The sequence below is a fragment of the Lepidochelys kempii genome, chromosome 2 (genome assembly GCF_965140265.1).
Source record: "Lepidochelys kempii isolate rLepKem1 chromosome 2, rLepKem1.hap2, whole genome shotgun sequence".
Classification (NCBI taxonomy): domain Eukaryota; kingdom Metazoa; phylum Chordata; order Testudines; family Cheloniidae; genus Lepidochelys; species Lepidochelys kempii.
The window spans coordinates 230,938,542-230,958,470 of record NC_133257.1 but is presented as its reverse complement, the minus strand read 5'-3'; the positions used below and the strand labels follow the sequence as shown (position 1 = coordinate 230,958,470).

Here is a 19,929-nt window from a genome sequence, read left to right as displayed (position 1 = left end):
GAACATCTGGGGGGGGGGGTAGGAAAAAACAAGAGGAAACAGGCTACCTTGCATAATGACTTAGCCACTCCAAGTCTCTATTTAAGCCTATCACTTAAGCTTATGCTCTAATAAATTGGTTAGTCTCTAAGGTGCCACAAGTACTCCTTTTCTGTTTTCATGCAGTTACATCTGGGTTTTTTGTCCCACTCGACTCTGGAGCTGCTTCCCGCTCCCCACCCCCCGAACTATGCCCCACCCAGTGTCATAAACACAGCTCCCCCATCATCATGACACCATGACTTTCACACTGCCAGTCACCCCTCCTCCCCTTTTTTGGTGCAGTTTTAGGACCAAGCAGGCTTGATTTTGGTGATTTTCCTGGCTGGGAGCTGCAAAAGTAAGAAGCAGAACAGTTCAGCGAATCTCTGATTACCTCCCATTCCCCACAAGGGGAGTCTTTTTGAACTGCAGTGGGAAAGTTGCATGGGTCAGGCAGTTCCAGCTCTGTGGAGACTGTGTCCAGCATGGAAGAGCCCCGATCTAGTGTCAACTAAAAAGAGCCAGCTGAGACCTCCACAGGACTCCAGGCCAGGCAGCATGCGAGCCTGGTAGGAGCCAGGAGAGGAGGACTCTGCCCCACCGAGGTGTGGAGACACCTTAAGGGAACCCATTTTGTTTACACTGGCCAACATTCACAGCTTTGTAGCACACACCTCAGGACTCAACCTCTCAGCATATCATTTTCCTGGGAAGGTGCCAGGGAGGGAGCTGGGGGTTGGAGAGAGCTGTGAATGTTGGGAGGTGGAAAATTTGTTGGTTAGTGTCCAATACTTTTTAGTTAACCCTAACCCTTTCCTTCCTCAGATTGTATTTTCCTGCTCCCTCTAAAGTCCCCTGTGTAATACTGTTACTTTTTGGTGTGGAATTCCATTGCTGGAGTTTGGGTTGATGTACTTCATTGTTTCTTTGTGTACTGGGTTCTTGGTCATCAGCAGCATTATTCATTTTCCCAAGGGACAACACCCTCAGGCACAGTAAGGAGCCATCTTGGGTGGAGGCACTAAGCATCAGACAAAGAACCCAGGACCCACTCCATCGGAGGACTGGGGAGAAGCCAAGTAGGAAGCACCAGGGAGGAGGTTTGAGCACTTTGCGGGAGGGGCTACAAATTTAAAATGCAAGAGGCTTTCTGATAAGCTGCTCTCAATCCATTCTAAACATTCACATTTAGAAGATATAGTAAAACTGTAAGTGGTTACAGTCATGTTTTAAGTGACAAGCACAGTATTCAGCAGAGTCTGAACAGAAACAAATGTACTTTATACATGTTTATGAAAAGCCCAAATCAGAGCTAAGAATTCTCACAGGGAAGATGTCTCTAACCCAGACTGGGGGTTAGAAGATAAGACAGTTTTTGAGTAGAGCAAATGAAGCGTTTATTTGCCCCTCTTTACACTAAGCCACAAAACTGGTCCATTTGAATTTGTATATCTTTTTGGTAGATTCCTCCTGAGAAACTAGGGATTCAGAAATCTCATCTGAGCTATCTAGCTAACTAGTCTGTGTCCTCTAGGAGCCATGACAAAAGAGATCAAGATATGAAATTCAGAGACTTGGTTGGTAATGGCAAAACTTTCAGACTCATAGGATTGGCCCCCACCATCTCAGCCAGGAAAGGTAATTAAATCTAACTTGACCATTAGAGGACAATCTAGCCACCTCCTGCAGAAGTGAACACATCGATGTTCACTGTAATTTGCGCAAAGGACTTACATATGTCACCTCGGTGTCACAAACTGTCCTTGAACCATCATTAAGTTAGTCTTGGATGGCATGACAGACAGATATAAGGAGACACTTCCTCACTGTCTGGCCTGAAACTATGGAAACCTCGGGGTAATATAATTAAGAATCTTCTGTGGCAGTGTGCCTTGGTACTGCAAACATATTACAATGGACTGCATCCTGACTTTAGTTAAACCAAGGTAAATCCAGAGTGACTCTACTTTCCTCAGTGAACTCTGCCTGTATTTACTTTGGCTTGACTTGACTGAAATCAGAATTGAGCTCAACATTTGAACACTTGCTGACTGCTGAATTGTCCCTTCCCAGTTCACATCATGCTACACTTAGGTTTCAAGAAGGCTTTAATTTGAACCATGACTAACACGGCCCCTGTGTTGTTGTTGTTATTGTTATTACTAATTTGTATTTCTGTAGTGCCTGTAAGGTCTAGGCATGAACCAGGACACCATTGTGCTAGGGTACAAACACAAAACGAAAATACAAAAAGCTGCCCCAAAGAGCTTACAATCTCAGTATAAGACAAGAGACAATGGGTGGAGACAGACAGGCAGGGAAGACAAGGAAACAATAAGGAAATATGGATCAACGTGATAGACACTGAACCAAGAGTTTAGTCACTGTTAAGTTGTTTTGTTTTGTTTTGTGTGGGGGTTGGTAGACATCATGGAATAGGAGAGTTTCAAGAAGAGTTCTGAAGGATGTATGTTAGCTCTGTGGATTTTTATGGGTACTACGTATATCCATCAGGAATAAGATGGAACCTGCAGTAATTTCTTTAGTAGTTTATACATGTACCGTTATGGAAACTATAACTGGCAGAAACATTTAATCACAATCTGATCTAGAACCAGATGTGATAGCATTATCTCCAGATCCACGGGGCATGCATTTCCAAAAACACCATAACATCCACTTTTGAGTCCTTGAAAACTCCTCAGACAGCTCAATTTAATCTATCCTCTTATTTAAAAAAACCCAGGATAGTTCAGGTCCTCAGCGGGAGGGTCATTTCCTTCTCTTCCAAAGACACCCAGGATGTTGAAGCACTCCTCCTGGACCTTTCAGGCCATATTGGTGCCAGTTTCTGACAGACAAGCTTGTGGCCCAGTGAGAGAACTACACTCACATCTGATTATGCCTAAGACTCCTCCTTCAAGGCTTTTCATGCTGCCTTAGCTCTGGATTTAAGCAAGCATCACAAGGCCAGACACAACACAAGGTATTTGCCCTAATATCTGATAGCTGAAGGGGATATCCTGGAGAAGATCCTATATCCAAATGCATAGTGATCCTTGCCAAGGCATTACAAACACAGTGAATGACACAAGTACAGGAATGTAAACCAGTATGCTGAGTACACCAGGCACTCACTGGAAATATTTGAAGCCACAGGACTATTTTCCGTATCTACAAAAGAAAAATGGACACAAGACAACATGCCTGGATAGCAAAGGTAACAAAACAAAACAAAACTCAAAATGAGACCCAAACTAAAAGATAACAAGAAAAAGGCAAGAGAGACAACAGTAAGAAGTGTATCACCACTGCTTGGTTCTTTGAAACCTTGGTGTGCTGCCAGACCCTTTCAAGAAATATTTTTTTTAATTTAAATAAAGTAACAAGGTAAATTTACTACTGCTACTAGACCTGAAAAGTACATGCAACAAGCAATCAAAGCTGAATTTAACAGCTGCAAAACTGGCACACAGCATTATCTGAGAGAAGCTTAAAATTCTGCCTGGAGAGAGAAGACAAGTGAAGAGTGGCAGCTACTGGCCACTGGAACAGCTGAGTAGGTTGGTTCACCGTCTACTGAGGAGGCTGTTCAATGCACTCAGAACTTCATGCAATGCAAATTCCAATTTGCCATGTGCCAGGGACATCAGAGCTACAAAGAGATGATCAGTTCTAGCATGTACCTCTGGAAAAGCCTTATTTATATATTCTCCCTCTTGCTGCATGATTGATTGGCTGCCTCCAGACGATGTGAGATTCAGATAAAGGCTAGTTTTTATATTTAAATCCTGACATTTCCTGAGAACCATATGGTATTTTAGCCATTTGACTCCCATTAACTTTTTAACCTGCATCTGAAAATGTAGGTGAAAAAGGTTACATTTCCATTGCAAATATGAATGCCGTGTCCTCTTATAAGAGACTGAATTTATCACTGGTCTTTTTTTTCCTATGTGAAGAATAAAATAAGTATACCAATCTAAGATAGCAGCAATGTCAGCCAGAACTTCAGGAGAATGAAGAGCTTTAAAATCAGGAAGAGACAAATGCTTTGGTCAACACCAGGCTGGTGTGCTGAAGAGCTCTATGTGGTTTTGAGGGAAATGAATTCTCCCCACTCAAGACTGTGGAGTTACACAATAGTTATTCCATGGCCACTGCTGCTACCTTAGGTCTACAGTTGCCCGTGCTCTCACAGCATTCCTGATCCTCAGCAATGCTTCCCTTTAAAACAGAGCACAAAGGGCGTCCGTGACATTCAGCTTCCATCCATGCTCTCTGCAAACCCACCCACAAATAGTGAAAACACCATGTTTTACTGCAATTAGAGCCCTTTATACGAGAGAAGGGATGAGTGGTATTTGCCACGAAATTTGTTGACATACTTATGAGGATAAACACTGCACTAGATATACTACAGTAGATAGTGTATCCTTACGGCATCTTGATACTGAGGTATACTTGGAGATACTGTATGTTTAATTTTAGGCAATGCTGAACACATAGTCAGACCTCAGTGATAATAGGCACACAACATCCAATATAAGATGTACTGTAAAAGTTGTACTGACAGAGAAAAAAACATTTTGTTAGGCGGACAAGTATGTATAGTCCGAGATAGGAAAGCATTTTCCTTGAGAAAAAGGTATTTCCAGAAGTGCAGATTCTGCTTTCAGTTCATAAGTCTATCTCACCATTCTCTGTGAATTCTAAACTAAACTAGTGTTGGAAATAGCTATAAAGCTGTGAAAACAAATTACAAAATGCTAAGAAATTCAGAGAGTCTGATTTTCAATGTAAGTAAACTGCACTTTTGCACACCAAATTTGCATACACAGATACCAATTTGCATTTGCAGTGGTGATATATGTGCACAGTTAGGTATCTTGTTGGCCCTATCTATGTGCAAGTACCCAGTTTGCACACACAACTGTATATGTGCATACAAATTGGATTCACACAATTGTGAAACTCATCTCTGAAAATCAAACATGCAAAGTTAAGGCTGATAATATTTTTAACTCATACCATAACAACAATTTTCCTTAAATATATGAGATTCATATTAATTGAATATTTTTAATTGTTTCAGGTCATAGTTTGTTTGCCCATGTTTATCTATTTTATATATTTCAAGAGTCCCCATTAACTTTTAAGGAAAGCTAAAGTACAGAATGAGTTTTGGATGAACTCATATTTTAAAACATTTTGTGAACTTTTAGGTTAAGACCTTGATAGCTAAAATTCAGCACCAGTGATATCTTTACATGACTTGAACACCCCTGTAATTAAGGATTCACACTGGAAATGCTGACACAGACTAGTTAGAAGTACTGTGTGGCTAATGCATAACTCTATCGCTTTGAAATGAGAGTGGCACATTGTCCTCATTTAGACCAATATTCCCTGCTTTTTCTTAACAGTAGCAGTGAAACCAGACCACTAAAACTATTATTTTGTGACAGTGTTCCTTAATTAATTCAAAATTTTCAGAGTTAACAATTATATTAACTAAAGAGAAAACAATAAAGAAATATTGGATGCCTTGAATCTACAGTTATGATTCCTAAATTATACATCACAGTCAAAGATATTTTAAAATTTGCCTTTATTTTTATTACCTGGAGTAGAATTTTCCTTGCTTTGCCCTTTGTTCATGCTGTATCCTCATGTTTTCTAATTTGACTGGACTTGGTATGAATCCTATTTCACAGCCTTCTTTTACCAACCGTCCTATCCACCAGTCATTGTTAAACTTCTAAAGATATAAAGAAATGAAAAAAAATACATGTATTACAAAATAATATTATTGGTTCATTTTAGTCTCTTTTTTTCAATTTGCACTCAATTCTTTTTTGTATAATTCCTCCCCAGTTAGTCACTGCACTAGACTATTATGGCTATGCAGAGTCCTGGGAATTTTCAGAAATACTTTTAAGAATAATTATAACTTGCAAACAATTAAAATGCAAAAACTCTCTCTCTTAGTCTTCATGATTCTCCATCAATTTGAGTTCCCCTCCACCTCTCCAATTCAACCCTTTCCATTTTACAGGTTGTTCTCTATGCTTTTCAAATACCAGCATTCCTCCTTTTCTCCCACCTTGTCTCTCTCTACAGTGGACAATAGATACCTCTTCCATTCTGCTCCTACCATCTGTAACGCCCCCGCAACTTCCTAACACTTCAAAGCCTGTCTCTTGAGGCTTATTTTTCCTGGACATAGCCCATGACTTCCAACTCTTTACTTGGCATATAAAACTCTACTCTGCAAAACTCACCCTCTGCTCCATCATATGCTCTGAGACTTTGCCATTCCTACCTCCCCCCCCCCCCCCGTCCTTATTCCTGATCTATCTGTATGGTATATTCTAATGAACTGTAACATATCCACATCCACATGAACAGACAAAAATTGAGAAATATTTTATAATATTTTTGTATGAATGGAAAAGTTACAAAGTAGGTTTAGCATACAAGACATCCCAGTTAACAGAATGTCACTTTATGCATACATGTAACAGTGAACAGATCAGTTAGAGCCACGCTTCATTCGTATCAGCTTCCACTACCACACAGCTCGACAAAGAAGAGCTGTTACTTTTTATCCCTCACCCATTAGACTAACTTTGTTCCAGCATTGGATAGGTCCCATGTTCAGCTTTCTGGGAATCGTGTGCACATGCTATCAGGTGTTTTTGATCATTTATGAACAGAATGTATGAGTTTATTTTGGACTGAATTTTCTTTATCTAATACAAAGTTAATTGACTGATTTTGATGTTTTGGTGCATATGAGACAAAATGTAATTCAATATAATATTAACCAATGTGCAGGAGTTAGAAGAGCAAACAGTATGCCTGGGTACCTTTAAAAAGGAAATAAAGGTAATTCAGAATATAATGGGAATGGAACAATGACACACACTGTTATTTGGAGTACTGTGTTCAATTTTGGTCACTTCTGTGGAATTTTTGTGATGCCTGAGACAAATTTTAAGTCAACTTATTTAACTAGCAAGTAAACACAAGTCTGATGCTCTGTAATTAGCCTGACTGCATAATGCTGCATTCATGCCACTGGCTCCTGTCTTTGTGAATGAGAGAACAGGTGAATCAACAGGAAGTAAGGGTCTATATAGTATCTTTGTAGGATGCACAGTAACTTCAAACGTGAACTTCCTGCCAAAGATTAACTCTTTAAAGACAATATGATATAGTGATATCTTCCAGTGGTAGAGATAGGAAAGAGCCACAGAAGGGCAATATTTTTAGAAAATGTTTCTTCACACAGAAGTCAGTGGACAATCAGCCCAAAGAATTCACTGCTGCAATGTATCACAGTCAAATACTGTAACAGAATTTTAAAAAGGGACTTTATAACATTGTGACCAATAACAACATGCTAAAATTACTTCAATATTACAAACACTAGTAGAAGGCCTTGGCAGCAGGATATGGGTCCTGTCTGTGGCAGTGCAAAGGTGTGAGAGACTATAAGAGGTCACTGTAAAAGCAAACAGCACTGGCCAAAGGGGTGTGGCCAGAAAGGGCACCGAATCAGCAACCCTGGCAGAGTACTGAATAAAACACTAACAGGAATTAAAGTCAACTGCTTTGGGGGAATCCTGACCAGACATGAAAGCACTGAAACACCACCCACTAACCAAAGAGTGACTATATGGGTGGTTTTTGGTATAGAAAGGTGTACTTTACCTCACCTTATATCATATTTACAGAATTCAAGCTGAGGTTGGTAGAGAGGAAATTTGTTACTAATTCAATGTAGAGAATTGTACCACTGGAGAGGTTAATTTCCGATTGGGTTCTTCTTCCTTACTCAGGAGCAATAGATACTAATCACTCCTCAGAGACAGGACCAGTAGTCAGCGGGGCTGCTATGAGTACCCGCATAGCCCCACAGTATGCCAACATTTTTATGGCTGACTTAGAACAACGCTTCCTCAGCTCTCATCCCCTAACGCCCCTACTCTACTTCCGCTACATTGATGACATCTTTATCATGTGCACCCATGGGAAGGAGGCCCTTGAGGAATTCCACCAGGATTTCAACAATTTCCACCCCACCATCAATCTCAGTCTGAACCAGTCCACGCAAGAGGTCCACTTCCTAGACACTACAGTGCTAATAAGCGATGGTCACATAAACACCACCCTATACTGGAAACCAACTGACTGCTATACTTACCTACATGCCTCCAGCTTTCATCCAGACCACATCACACGATCCATTGTCTACATCAAGCTCTAAGATACAACTGCATTTGCTCCAATCCCTCAGACAGAGACAAACATCTACAGGATTTCTATCAAGCATTCTTACAACTGCTATACCCACCTGCTGAAGTGAAGGAACAGATTGACAGAGCCAGAAGGGTACCCAGAAGTCCCTTACTACAAGACAGGCCCAACAAAGAAAGTAACAGAACGCCACTAGCCATCACCTACAGACCCCAACTAAAACCTCTCCAATGCATCATCAAGGATCTACAACCGATCCTGAAGGGCGATCCCTCACTCTCACAGACCTTGGGAGACAGGCCAGTCCTCGCTTTCAGACAGCCCCCAACCGGAAGCAAATACTCACCAGCAACTACACACCACACAACAAAAACACCAACCCAGGAACCAAACCCTGCAACAAACCCCGGTGCCAACTCTGTCCACATGTGAAGTCAATTAAAACTGAAATTGCAGTTTTGTATGACAGTATTAGTTACAATCCCATTTTGTGGGTGTATGTGAAAAATGCTGAAGTGTTGCCATGATTCTGTTCCTCAAAATTCTTAATGCAAATCCCTTTGTGTCACTGAAGATATTACATAGGATAAATTATAGAGGATTTCAGACAAGATTTTTTTCTTCATCGTGCACCCTTTGAATCTGAATTATTCCCTTTTATTTGTGTTTCATGTTTCACGGGAAAATTAATCATTAATCACCAATGTAAAATGGACTAAAATCTCTATTTATTGTTCCCTTTCCCTAATCTCTGTCTAGCTTTCTGTCTATCCATTGAGAATTCCTTTGGGGATGACTGTTCCATGAATGCTGGGAAAAGCACCTACCCTCCTCATAGATACTACCATTAATAACAACAACTGAATTCCTTGTCTCTCCGCAGGAGTGAAATTCGGATGATTTCAAAGAAGCTCGAGATGTTTTTACACATGTACAGATGAATTGTTCCAATCATTTTTATGCTGACTCCCAGCTTTTCTGCCTCTTCCACAGTTAATGACAATTTCACAGGAGGCAGATCACTTCAGCAGTCAACCATGAGAGAAAAGAAGCAATTTTGCAAAAGCATAGCAGTTATGCTTACAACTAGCCTGGACAAAAAATCATTATACAATAACAACAGTGCATAAACACCTCCCATTTACTGCTATCCTGCAGCCTCAATAAACAGAAATTTGTTTATTAAGACTACTGCATCAGTGAGTAATAGGAATTGTTGTGCCCTGTCACAAGTGTCCAATTTTGGGGGCTCTTGGGAAGATCACCTTGGGGCAAAAGCACCCTGGGGCACACTGCCAGGGAGCTGGGGACTTAGATTCAGGAAATAGATTCAGAAGAGAGCAACGGAAGCCTGTACCAGGTGGCTTCCCAGAGAAAGTTTTAAAATTATTTACTTCAGATGTTGACCTTCCACATTTTTTTCTTGCAAGAAAGGGAGAAAGAAGGAAGATTTGTGGATATGAAACTTCCTTTGTGCCTGTGTAAAAATTTTCCAAAAACTGATTGGGAGAAAGGATAGACCAATGGCACAGACAACGTGATTAGATAGTCACTTGGGAGGCTAGCATAAGCATATTGATAGTTATTACATTGTTTATTTACTGTCTAATTTCTTATAACTATATATTTAAATGCTATCTATGATATAATATAATTAACTGAAATCAATGAAGGTACTCCAGAAAAAAAAAATAGGGCCAAGGAATTTTTTCACAAGCATTAGAGAGAAGTAACTGTTGGCTGCTAAATCAGAACCAATCCCTATAGTGTGAGGACAGTGAATCCCTGCAGAGATTACATAATTGAACGTGCAGATTGCAGAACTAGATTTGTTTTAAAGCCAACAAAAGTGATACAATCATCAGAGAACATCATCATTTTCTTTTCAAATGTTATGCACTTGAAAACAGAATGTGCAAGAGATCATATACAATGAGCACAATATTTCCAGGAAGCTATAAATCCTGTTGCATTGTTCCATTTTGGTAATATTTGTACAGTGCTTTGAAAATGTAAAGTGCTATGTTGATGTTAAGGGCTATTATTGTTATTATTATTAATAAAATAGTGAAAACAGCTGCAAGTTTTACTTACTTCTTTAACATGGAGAAAATCTTTTGCTTCAAATGAGATGGCCATGCCTGGAACTGGGACATCATCATCATGTCCTGCACTATAGCCGACATTTGTCCGGACTGCAAATGCAACAGGTTTTGTCTGCAGGATAAAAGGTAAGCAGATTTTGAACATTTTCTTTCTCAATCCTATAGAGTCAGATATAGAGTTATTGATATATCTTCCTGGAAGTTAATTCTCCCAATTAACACAGCAAAAACCACATGCCATAAAACTTATGAAATTTAAGAACTGCTCTACTCAAAATATTTTTTGTTCACAATGTGACTATAACAGGTATATTCTAACAATTTCACTTGAGAAAAACAGCTGACATTCAGTTTCAAAGCAATAGAATCGTTAGTAATGTTCATGCAGAAATATAATTTGAATTTTCTAAAACGACTAGTGATTTTGGGCATCCAGAAACTGAAGCACCCGAAGTAGCTTGTCGCTACTGAAATCTTAGGTCAAAATGTCCATTTACAGCATACATTAGGTACAACATGTCCTTAAAAGCTCACCATCACAGTATTACATTGAGAATTACATGGCCCCAAGACTTTTCCATCTATTAAATAGCCCAGCACTCTTCTCTTGGTGCTTAAAGTAGCTTAAAGTGTTTCCTACACTGAAAAGTACCTGTATAAAAACAGCATTCTGAAGTTCCATGTTTATTTTATCTCAATTGTTACATATTTTCTCATTTTATGAATGAAAGGATGTATTTTTAGCCACTAGTACTGCAGACTCACTCTGGATCTCAAAGTTCATTTTAGCTAATGCATTAACACCACTAAAACATTCTTCAGTCTAGTTCTGCCCTCACTTACAAGAGAGTTGCAAATTTAACCATGATCAGAAGTTGATTGCAGTTGGAACTCTCTCATAGCTGTGTTGGCTTTGCAGTGCAAAAAGGAGAAAATACTAGAGAAAACTTATTTTAAAGTGAGCAGGTCTGCAGTCTACACTTACGCTATTATGCGTTATGCTTATGTATAATATTATGCATTAAAATATTTTTGAGATGAAATGCCCTTAAATATGCAAAGAGGGTTTGATTCTATGCTCTGTGGCAAATTGCCGGCACTGCTATGATGGGTCCTGCACTTTCTCTTCTTTTGCGGGGGGAGGGTTCAGGGAGCCGTTTCTCGCCCCTGATCTGGGGTATTAACTGTCCCACTAGTATCCCAAAGAAGGGGAGTGGAGAGGGAGGGACTCGGGCCCGCCCTCTACTCCGGTTCCCAACCCAGGGGCCCTAGGGATAGCGGCAAACCACTTGAACTAGCGATTCCTTCCCCTGAGCTACTTCCCCCTCTGGCCCTTCAGTTTGTGGGGCTTCCTGCACTCTCTCTGCTTGGGCCAGGTTTCTCCCAACCCCTTGTGTATGTGGAGTCCCTCTGCTCTGCACAAGCCGGGTTTCCCTTTACCTAGGGCAGTGGTTCCCAAACTTGTTCCACTGCCTGTGCAGGGAAAGCCCCTGGCGGGCCGGGCCAGTTTGTTTGCCTGCCGCATCCGCAGGTTCGGCCAATCGCGGCTCCCAGTGGCCGCAGTTCGCTGCTCCAGGCCAATGGGAGCTGCCGGAAGCAGCGCAGGCCGAGGAATGTACTGGCCGCCACTTAGGGTCTTGGTCTTCTGGCCTGCCACAGCACTTATCCAAACTCTGCTCTCCTTCAAACTGCTCTCTGCTCCAACACCAAACCACTCTGCTCCAACTGTCTGATTGAAGCAGGGTTTTTTTTATCAGGTGACTGACTTCAGGTGCTCTAATTAATCTATAACAACCTCTCTTCCCTCTACAGGGAATAAGGCTCTCATCATCCTGGGGCTTACATATATCCCCTCTATCACACTCCTGATGCCCTCTGGCCATGCTGTATCACAGCTCATTTAAGTCAATGGTACAGGATCAGGCCTAGAGAGCACATCTGTTGAGTAAGAAGGTGCCAACTTTACTAGTCACTTCCCAGAGTAAAACCATACTTTAAGGTTAGTGGTACAGTGAGACTAAGTGACAAAATATAACAACCATTGTTAACAAACAATTAAATGTACGAAAACCTATGTAAATGCAACATTAATGTACACATTTTAAAAACCCAAGTCATGAAAGTAAAAAATGTGGATTCCCAAAGCAATGTTAAAGCAAACATTATCCAGGTAGTAGAAACTCATTCGTGTTAATGACTACTCCTGGGGGAGTTCTGTGTCCCTGCATGTGTGCAGAATTCATGTACCCCACAGTTTTCTTTGCTTCTCCACAGAAAAATGACTTCTGATGGGGAAGCAAAGGGAAGCTGCAAGAGCAGTCACACATCCCTCCCTGACAGCATAGGCAGGTCATTTCAGGGATCCGGACCAGCCAGTAGAGACGAAAATCATAGGACGGGGGGGCTGGGCAGTCATGCATGTGAGAGAGAGACACACACACAGACACTCTGTCCTTCTCGCTTGCTATTGTTGCATGCTTGGCATGGAGGGGCAGAGCTTAGGCTTGGGACAGGCTCTGTCCCTTCAGGTAGAGCAGAATGTATCAGCCTGCCTGCTTAGAGAGTTGTTCCCATTGTCTTTGTGAATTCCCCCAGGAGTATAAAATAGGTGTAAAAGTTTCAAGGCTCCTTTAGGCTCCTTTACATTGCCAGACTGGCCTTATAAATGCTTATAGTGCTTTAGTGATTAGAACTGGTCTAAATTTTTGGACTGAAAAAGTTTCCTATCAAAATGTGCTCCATGAACTGTTTGCTACTGACCTTTCTGGAGATGGTCAGTAGCCAATATAAATCGTGAATTTATTCCCCAGCCCTCACTTGCTCTTCTGTTGCCTATGATGTAACACTGAACATATGGCTGCATATATTTGTTGACTAACAACTAGAAATAAAGGACCAAACTTAGCTACATTACTATTAGACAAAGGAGGTTTAGGGATTTCCTCCAATGCTCCCCACTCCCATTCGCCATTCATTGCATTGTAGTTTAAATAAATTATCTAAATAATTGAAACCAGCAGGATTGTGTTGCATTATTTTTACAAATAAAATATGCAGAATTTTGCAGAATTTTTTTTTTTTGGTGCAGAATTCCCCCAGAAGTATAATTCAACACAGAGTATAGACTTTTCTGATTTTGTAAGTAAATGAACAAATAACATATACAATCAAAGAAATGGCATAATAAAATAATTAGTTTATTTAATTTTACAGGTGCAGCTTACTTTTGATTATTTTTGATAATGCATAGTTTACTTATAGATGGTCTGTAGGCTGCTGTGTAATTCACTAAATAATAATTGTGGGTTTCATTTAAATTTCTCCAAATTATTATCCAAAATCTAAGCTTTAATCTAAAAAGGGGAGGGAAAAAGAGCCAGATCCTTGGGGTCAGGTCAAACTATGCTTGTTGCAAGACCCAGGGTGATTCTGCCTTGATCCTTGACCCAACCAGAGCCCTGAATAATTTAGAACAGCCTAAATTATGCCACCTACAGCAGTCTCCTAGGGCCTGTTCTGCTGGCTTAGAATCCTTGTAGCGCAGGGTACATTGGAGTCCACCTCCTGCTGCTCCAGACCATGGTTTTGGGCCACTCAGAAATTCCCCTGATATCAGGAGTCCCCAAAAGCCCTGATAGGCCAGCTCTCTGTTCCGTTAGTGCTGCAGATCTGCCTCAAACTCCCTAGTCCTCCTAGTTGCTAAAATAGTTTCAAAGTGTGAACTGGAGATAACTGATGCCCTATCCATCTTAATAGAGTATTAACACATCTGTGTGACAGTTTCAATGTCAGCATTAACTATCTCACTGCTGATTGTTTTAGCAGAAGCACAAAGTAAACGTGACTTATAGACACTTCTAGATTTGGAGACAAGAATTGGGGTAAGTTAAAGCGAGTAGCTAATTGCTGTAAAGTGTTGCTAGGGTGATGGATGAACAATTCAACACACTGCATCCCAAGTATAAAGATACCACTGTCTCTGTCCAAAAAAGAGAAGGGAAAAAAGGCAAAGCATCCTAACCCCACAGCAAAAGCGTCAGCTGCCTGAAACCAAAATCACCTGATACTTTTACCTGGATACCAAAAAGCCCCTAGTGCCATATCCAGGTTTTCCCTGCCATATTGTACTATCGCTTTACGTATTAGTACTGGCATTGCAGTAGTATAAAATAATAGGATTTAATATAAAAATGAATAAACAATACTTGGTATAGATATTATTCTATGTTGTTTGGATTGGAAAGGGAGGTGGGCCATAAGGGGGAGAAGGGTCTCTGCTGCTTAATGTAGGCCTAATGTGCTGCATAGGCTGTGGGGTACATGATGTTTTGCAAGAGTAATGGAGTCTCAGTAATATAATGCTTCACTGCAGGCCTTAGCTATGGTATCTTTGCTGAGAAGTGGAGTAAAACAGATGTTTCTTTTTGTGAGAATTACTGGTTTGCACATCAGCAAAGTGGCAATTAGGGGGACTGTACTGTGCTTATGTAGTATTTTCAATTATTTGTAAATTAAAATGTAAAAGTTCAAAGTAGCAGAGTTACCATGGAAACTTTATTTCAGGTCTTAGAACATAAGAACATAAGAACGGCCATACTCGGTCAGACCAAAGGTCCATCCAGCCCAGTATCCTGTCTACCGACAGTGGCTAATGCCAGGTGCCCCAGAGGGAGTGAACCTAACAGGTAATGATCAAGTGATCTCTCTCCCGCCATCCATCTCCACCCTCTGACAAACAGAGGCTAAGGATTCCATTCCTTACCTATCCTGGCTAATAGCCATTAATGGACTTAACCTCCATGCATTTATCCAGTTCTCTTTTAAACCCTGTTATAGTCCTAGCCTTCAGAATCTCCTCGGGCAAGGAGTTCCACAGGTTGACTGTGCGCTGAGTGAAGAAGAACTTCCTTTTATTTGTTTTAAACCTGTTGCCCATTAATTTCATTTGGTGGCCCCTAGTTCTTATACTATGGGAACAAGTAAATAACTTTTCCTTATTCACTTTCTCCACACCACTCATGATTTTATATACCTCTATCATATCCCCCCTTAGTCTCCTCTTTTCCAAGCTGAAAAGTACTAGCCTCTTTAATCTCTCCTCATATGGGACCTGTTCCAAACCCCTAATCATTTTAGTTGCCCTTCTCTGAACCTTTTCTAATGCCACTATATCTTTTTTGAGAGGAGGGGACCACATCTGTATGCAGTATTCAAGATGTGGGCGTACCATGGATTTACATAAGGGCAATAAGATATTCTCCGTCTTATTCTCTATCCCTTTTTTAATGATTCCTAATATCCCATTTGACTGCCGCTGCACACTGCGTGGACGTCTTCAGAGAACTATCCATGATGACTCCAAGATCTTTTTCCTGATTAGCTGTAGCTAAATTAGCCCCCCATCATATTGTATGTATAGCTGGGGTTATTTTTTCCAATGTGCATTACTTTATATTTATTCACATTAAATTTCATTTGCCATTTTGTTGCCCGATCACTTAGTTTTGTGAGAGAGTCTTGTACGTTTAAGATCTCAGTCGTACTGTTGCAATAATGTAGAATTTTAAAATTTAATTTTCCAAAGGCAAAAAATGGCACCTTTATGCGATCTTAATGTAACTGCAATAGCACAACTTATCTAAATGGGCATCCTGGAAAGAGTTTTGCAGTTGGAAGGACGAAACCATGAGCTTCTTTACGGGGATGGGGTGCCAGGATTGTTTCTATAGCTGGGTTTTAATAGGGAGTTCCGCTGGCAGTAAATATAGGAAGTGGGGTCATCGGTTGGGATTTATGTCAATGTGCAGTATAATGATGCATATGTATAGCAGGAGTTAAAGTGAGATCATTAGACTCAATAATTAAAGCAAAATTTGTGCATACTGGGGCTCAAAGAAAGGCCTCTGCTGGACTCCTCCTGATGCTACCTTTACAATAAATGGGAAACCAGCAGTTGCTGCCTGGATGTGTACAGTCCTTGGAAGGCTGAAATTGGTACCACTTAAATATGTGCATACTTGAACTGGTAAGGAAAATGATAACTATCAGGCTGCTTGAAATACTACTCAACATAGTTAAGGGTTATGATACCTAACCCTTAATAATTTCTTGACACATTTTCCCCCAAACTTTACAAAGTGACTATAAATCATGGAAGACGTAGCTGTATGCCAAGTTTGAAGTTTTAAAAATTAGCTATTTCAATCATCCGAGTGAAGACGGTGAATGATTATTTGAGCATAATCCTCATATTAGTCATTTTCATGAGGCTATAACACAAAGCCACATGGGGTATGTTGAAAATACAGTCTAGATAACACAGCCTATTGGCATGTACTCATATTCATTGTGAAACTAACTTACATTTTCTTTGGAACAGACCTCACAAATGATGGGACCTTAGCCAAAGACAAGAATATGTAGCCCATTTTTACAGACCCATTAGCACTCTATGAAGATCAGAATTTACCATCTAGGGACAGTATCAGCATTCCTCTTACCCATACCAGTAGCAGTTCTTCCTTACTCATGCCAACAGTATGTGAAAGTAGTTGCAACAGTTGCCCAAAATAGTTCATTCGGCTGTTAAAGCAAATTACAACCTTCCACAATAGCAACAAATGAATAATGCATCAACTCTTGTATAGTCACTTCCTCACTCTACTATTATTTCTCCTTATCAGATATTTGGAAATATTCCAACTAGTTGACTTGGGATGACAAGTCCAAATGTGGGGACAAGACAGCTAGGGTAAAGAGATTCCACTGTCTTTCCCTATATTGTAAAAGGAAGTTGTGAAGTTATGCATGAGTAGGTGTGAAAATAATTGGTTGAAACTTCAGGTTTCACTTAAACGGTAAAAAGTTTTTAATGTAACTTGCACTTGCTTCACTGGATTCAATGTAAAAGTCAAACAAGAAGTATGCCTATGAGATTTGAAAATAGGCATGTGTTCAAAGAAGTGCACAAAACCACTATGAAATTCTGATCTTTTGCACTTTCATGATCCATTTTTATAACTCAGATGACTAATTCAGGCCTCTTATTGCATTAATTCCTACCAGCCCACCTTCTTAATCCTTATCTCTCTTTCTGTAGCTCTACTTGTCTGTATGATTCTTTTGTTGCCCTGCACCTTCCAAGTAACAATTCTGCTAATAACTGAGGAACACTTTGGATTCTTCGAATCTACCATTTTAAAAGTTGGCACGTTTAGGTCAAATTGGAGTGAGATGGAAAAAAACCAGGTGTACGGTCAGAACTACCTAACACCTGTTTTTTTCCATGTCACTCCAATTTGACCTAAATGTGCCAACTTTTAAAATGGTAGATTCGAAGAATCCAAAATGTTCCTCAGTTATTCTTTCAATCACAGCTAATGATATAAAACTAAAATTGTACTTTCAACTACTGGTCTTTCAAGGTCACATGCCCCAGAAAGTACTGTGAAATGACTGGAGACTAACCCAGTTTATTTGTTTATCTTTTCTTTCCTGGAATAAGTCTGAATTGCTATATCCAATATAGCTTATATCATTCCCAGTCTATATCCTTTACACTCTACAGAATGGAACCTGTTGATCTTTTGAAGGAATCTGATTCCAAAAGGGACAAACATAGGAAGAGATATTCAACAGCAAAGGGCTAATATATAATACGTATGCCTTTTCTGATGGTGAGCATTTTAAGAATTATGTACAGCACCCTAGTTCATGTGCCTTTTTTTCTCTTTTTTCTTCTCTGTCAACAAGCTGCCAGAAATCACTAATTAACTTGACAATCATACAACTATAAAATCATTAAACATATCTTTTGCATTCCTTTGTCTGTCACAAAAGAAAAAGGAATTTAAGATGAGCCCTCAGCACTCAAGGATCAGTTTGGAATGAAACGCAAACAAATATCAGTCTGTTTCTTAAAATCCAATATGCTTGTTGAAATAGCCACTTGTAACTATCGAATCAGTTTTACAAGGTATTGTCTAAGATGTGGGAATATTTCCTTTTTTGAAACATCAATAATATGTTAGAGTTATAAACACTAATTATCTAAGATACGGTTCTGAAAAAAACTATAAAAAGAAAAATGGTCTCTTTCCTTAATTAATAGAAACACCCCCCATCACTAATACTAGGACAGCATATGTAGCATGTGAACATTTTCCTGTTGATTCCTGCTTGTTCATTGTGAGAACTTCTGCATAAGACAATTTATGGCCTGATTCTGTCACGCTTGCTCGTGCTAAGTAGCATCTTCTTCAGAAAGCAGTCCATTGAGATCAAGGGGACTAGCCACAGAGTAAGTCTTTACTCAGTGTAAGCAAGGGTGGCAAAATCAGGCCCTTTAATGGTGCCTGGATTTCACTCTTAATATTTAACTGACTAATACCCAGGAACAGTGGTTCTCAACCAAGGTACATATACCCCCGATGATACGCAGGTTTTCCAAGAAGTACATCAACTCGTCTAGATATTTGCCTAGTTTTACAACAGGCTACAGCAAAAGCACTAGCGAAGTCAGTACAAACTAAAATTTCATACAGACTATAACTTGTTTATACTGCTCTATGTACTATAAATTGAAATGTAAGTACAATATTTATATTCAACTTGATTTATTGTATAATTATATGATAAAAATTAGAAAGTAAGCAATTTTTCAGTAATAATGTGCTGTGACACTTTTGAATTTTTATATCTGATTTTATAAGCAAGTAGTTTTTAAGTGAGGTGAAACTTGGGGGTATACAAGACAAATCATACTCCTGAAAGGGGTACAGTAGTCTGGAAAGGTTGAGAACCACTGTCCTGGAATATCAAAAGGATTTCTGGCTCTTGATTAACCATCAGCAGAACTTGCTGTTTGTCTTTTGTACCACCACAAAAGCTGCATCAAAGATGTAGCATCAGCAAGGAAGACAGCAGTTGGAGGGCATAGACCACCATGAAGGAGGATTTAAAACAGATCAGCTATGTCAAAATAAAAAGTATATTCTTCCTGGTCTAGATTTTTCCCCATGAGAAGATCGATGGTAAAGGATCTACAATTGTCTGATAATTTAGGGTCTGATTTAATTCCTATTGAAGGAAACTAAAGGACTTGGATCAAGAGCCCAGTGAAGAAAGAGGAGGCTATAAACACTAACAAAAGGAAAGTGATGCATCGTAATTACATCCACTATTTAATATGAAGTATTGGATTATAACGTGATATCCTAGAAGACAGTTTTTCAATGATACTGATGAATTTAAAAACACTCATACATCTTCTCCTTTATTGTCTAGCTGAGAGGCAATTGACATGAACTGGTTGCTTTGCAGCAGTAGAAGTAAAAAGAAAAACGTGCAATAACTGTGGTTCTTTGAGATGTGTCTCCCTACTGGGTACTCCACTCAAAGTGCACTTGTGCCCCTTGCATCTTTCATCAGAGATTTCTCATAGCACTATCCGTTTGGCCCACACATGTGTGCCAGTCAGCTTTGTGCCCTGTGCCATTGTTATATAGCACTGTGCATGCAAACTGCCCTCAGTTCTTTC

General features: G+C 39.8%; 1 protein-coding gene across 7 annotated transcripts in view; it reads right to left on the bottom strand.

The window, feature by feature from the left end:
* Positions 1–19,929, bottom strand: part of CACNB2 (calcium voltage-gated channel auxiliary subunit beta 2) — a 396,121-nt gene that overhangs the window by 51,223 nt on the left and 324,969 nt on the right. For all 7 annotated transcript variants that reach the window (XM_073334164.1, XM_073334157.1, XM_073334158.1 and 4 more), the window contains 2 exons: positions 10,381–10,503; positions 5,646–5,782 (listed from right to left, as the gene is read on the bottom strand). In XM_073334164.1, coding sequence (XP_073190265.1) covers positions 5,646–5,782; positions 10,381–10,503 — 260 coding nt within the window. The remainder of the gene's footprint in view (positions 1–5,645; positions 5,783–10,380; positions 10,504–19,929) is intronic.